The 3,401-nt window shown below is 62.9% G+C and overlaps 1 protein-coding gene across 2 annotated transcripts; it reads left to right on the forward strand.

Annotated features, from left to right (window-relative positions):
* The first annotated feature begins 458 nt into the window (after positions 1-458).
* On the forward strand, positions 459-3,040 carry Irf2bp2 (interferon regulatory factor 2 binding protein 2). Of its 2 annotated transcripts, none has more exons than XM_036188320.1 (2): positions 459-1,613; positions 2,150-3,040. In XM_036188320.1, exons 1-2 carry the CDS (start codon positions 623-625, stop codon positions 2,863-2,865), a joined length of 1,707 nt encoding a protein of 568 aa, XP_036044213.1. In that variant the 5' UTR covers positions 459-622; the 3' UTR covers positions 2,866-3,040. The 2 variants fall into 2 exon arrangements, with proteins under 2 accessions (XP_036044213.1, XP_036044214.1); XM_036188321.1 differs by having other exon boundaries at positions 459-1,565.
* Positions 3,041-3,401: the final 361 nt, after the last annotated feature.

Below are 3,401 nucleotides of genomic sequence, written 5' to 3' on the forward strand. Positions count from 1 at the left end.
GGGGCCGCGCGCGCCAGGGAGGGAGGGGGCCGCGCAGGCGCCGTGCGGAGCTGTCGAAGAATCAAGTCTGTAGAAGTGGAGCGGCCGCGGCGGTAGCAGCAGCAACAGCAGCGGCGCAGGAGCTGAGCTGCACCGGGTGCTGTGCAGCGGTCGCACCGGGGCCTAGGACCGAGCTGCACGCCGCCACGCGCGGCATGCCCCGCCGCTCGGACTGAGCTGCCCCGGTGGCTGCCCCGCGTCTCCCGTCCCCCGCGCGGCTCTGCGCGCCCGGCGCCACCGCGACCTGCTGCGCTCGCGGCCCGTCTTCGCCCCGGTCTGGAGGCCCGAGCCCGCGGCCCCGGCCGAGCCGCCGCCCCCGCGCACGCCGCGCCGCCCCGCCGCCCGTGGGGACCTGCAGCCGCGCCCCACCGCGCGCCCGCCGCCCCTCGTGTCCCGGGGGCGCCGCGCGGGCGCCGCGCCGGCCCGGGCTCTGCCGCCGCCGCCTCCTCGCCTGCGGCCGCCGCCGCCGCTAGTCGCGCAGTCGCGGGCTTGGGCCGGCCGGCGCGCGCGCGCGGGGTCCGCGGGGGGCGGCGGCGTCCCCTCCTCGCCCGGCTCCTCCTGCGGCGCGGCAGGCTGTGCGGACATGGCCACGGCGGTGGCGGTGGCGGCCGCGTCTCGGCGCCAGTCGTGCTATCTGTGTGACCTGCCCCGCATGCCCTGGGCCATGATCTGGGACTTCACGGAGCCCGTGTGCCGCGGCTGCGTCAACTACGAGGGCGCCGACCGCGTGGAGTTCGTCATCGAGACGGCGCGCCAGCTGAAGCGTGCTCACGGCTGCTTCTCCGAGGGCCGCTCCCCGACCGGCGCGCAACCCGCCACTGCCAAGCCACCGCCACTGTCGGCCAAGGACCTACTGCTGCAGCCGCCGCCGCAGCTGGGCCACGCGGGCGCCGAGGCCGCGCGCGCTCAGGCCATGGAGCGCTACCCGCTAGCGCCGGATCGGGCCCAGCGCCTGGCCTCCGACTTCGGCACGCGCGCGGGTGCGGGCCTCCCGCAGTCGGCCGCGCCGCAGCCCACGCCGGCGAACGGCATCCTGGTGCCCAACGGTTTCTCCAAACTGGAGGAGCCGCCCGAGCTGAATCGCCAGAGCCCGAACCCGCGGCGCGCACACGCCGTGCCGCCCACCCTGGTGCCTCTGGTCAACGGCTCCGCCGCGTTGGGGCTGAGTGGCCGTGCTGCGGCCACACTGGCCGCGGTGAGTGGGACACCGGGCCTGGGCGCCCAGCCCCCGGAGCTGGGCACCCACAAACGGCCGGCGTCGGTGTCCGGTGCGGCGGAGCACGAGGCGCGTGAGCCTAGCAAGGAGAAGGCGCAGCCCGCGCACCGGAGTCCAGCCGACAGCTTATCCGGCGCGGCTGGTGCTAGTGAGCTCAGCGCCGACGGTGCAGGCAAGGGTCGAGCGCCCGGGGAGCAGGACTGGGCCAGCAGGCCTAAGACGGTGCGCGACACGCTGCTGGCGCTGCACCAGCACGGCCACTCGGGGCCCTTCGAGAGCAAGTTCAAGAAGGAGCCGGCCCTGACTGCAGGCAGGTTGTTGGGTTTCGAGGCCAACGGGGCCAACGGGTCTAAAGCAGGTAGGGGCGGCTGTGGGGCGAGGGGAGGAAGGGGTCGAGGGTGTGGAAGTTGGGGACAGCGCGCCCGCGTGTCTGCTGAGGGAGCCACTCTTAACATGCACGGTTTTGCTTTAGCCTAGAAACAACAAACAGCCAACTTCCTGGTCGGCCTAAGGCTGAACCAGCGCTTAGTGGCAACGTGGTTCCTTTGCTGAACCAGCACAACAGGCATGAGTCAGAGCGGGCTGATAGGCAGCGACACGGCGTTTTCCTTTCCCAGCACATTCTTGGATGGGAGCATGAGGGCAGCAGTCACCCTTTAACCTGTCGGGGACGTTAGCAGTCACATGCTCTGGTTGGGGGTTGAAACCCTTTCAGGCAGGCTCGCATGGCTTAGCTCTTGGAAGTGGTGTGCAGGCTCAGAGCCCCTTACTAAAGGAAGTGTTAGAAGGTGCATGCAGAACTTGTGTGCTCTGTGTGTTTTGGAGAGATGGGAAATGTCTCTTTGGGTACGTTTCCGTTAATTTTCCTTTTCTTCCATTCCTGTCTCTATTCAGTTGCAAGAACAGCAAGGAAAAGGAAGCCTTCTCCCGAACCGGAAGGGGAAGTCGGGCCCCCTAAGATCAATGGCGAGGCTCAGCCTTGGCTGTCCACTTCCACAGAAGGGCTGAAGATCCCCATCACCCCTACATCCTCTTTTGTGTCTCCACCACCCCCCACTGCCTCTCCTCATTCCAACCGGACCACACCGCCTGAAGCGGCTCAGAATGGCCAGTCCCCCATGGCAGCCCTGATTTTAGTAGCAGACAATGCTGGGGGCAGTCACGCCTCGAAAGATGCCACCCAGGTTCACTCCACCACCAGGAGGAACAGCAGCAGCCCGCCCTCCCCCTCCTCTATGAACCAAAGAAGGCTTGGCCCCAGAGAGGTGGGGGGCCAGGCCACCGGCAGCACAGGAGGACTGGAGCCGGTGCACCCTGCCAGCCTCCCAGACTCCTCTCTGGCAGCCAGTGCCCCCCTGTGCTGCACCCTCTGCCACGAGCGGCTGGAGGATACCCACTTTGTGCAGTGCCCGTCTGTCCCTTCGCACAAGTTCTGTTTCCCTTGCTCCAGACAAAGCATTAAACAGCAGGGCGCTAGTGGAGAGGTCTATTGTCCAAGCGGGGAGAAGTGCCCTCTGGTGGGCTCCAATGTCCCCTGGGCCTTCATGCAAGGAGAGATTGCAACCATCCTCGCCGGAGATGTGAAAGTGAAAAAGGAGAGAGACTCGTGACTTTCTGCGTTCAGAAAAGCCCACGGTTCCCTTTAACTCAAACTTCTTGAACTGTATATAAATCTCCATATATATATAAATATATATATCCAAGACAAGGGAAATGTAGACTTCATAAACATGGCTGTATAATTTTGATTTTTTTTTTGAATACATTGTGTTTCTATTTTTTTTTTTTTTTTTTTTGACGACAAAAGGTATGTACTTTAAAAGGCATTTTCTTCTTTTGTTAACGTTATTAGGCTGTCTGTGCTTGACTTGTGACAGTTGTTGTTCTATGTAGGCTGTGACTTGGCTGCTTTTTTCTTTTTCTTTTTTTTAAAGAGCACTTGGCAAACAAATGCTTCTACCGTATTTGTATGCACTTATTTTAAAAAAGAAAAAAAAGCCAAATACATACATTTTTCTGACATTGTAAGATTGCCTTACTGTCTGTCATTCCTCATTGCTGGCCCCTCTCTCAGGCTGGAGGTCAGTTGGCGGAGAAGGAAGGGAGGGAGTGAAAAGGGGCACTTTTGTCAGAAGGGCATGCCCCT

This window comes from Onychomys torridus, chromosome 5 (assembly GCF_903995425.1).
Source record: "Onychomys torridus chromosome 5, mOncTor1.1, whole genome shotgun sequence".
Lineage (NCBI taxonomy): Eukaryota > Metazoa > Chordata > Mammalia > Rodentia > Cricetidae > Onychomys > Onychomys torridus.

Bases quoted from the DNA above. Each gene is read 5' to 3' on its own strand.
- Irf2bp2 (XM_036188320.1), top strand. From the start codon at position 623: ATGGCCACGGCGGTGGCGGTGGCGGCCGCGTCTCGGCGCCAGTCGTGC. The intron at 1,614-2,149 runs GTAGGGGCGGCT...GTCTCTATTCAG, and splicing joins GGCCAACGGGTCTAAAGCAG to TTGCAAGAACAGCAAGGAAA.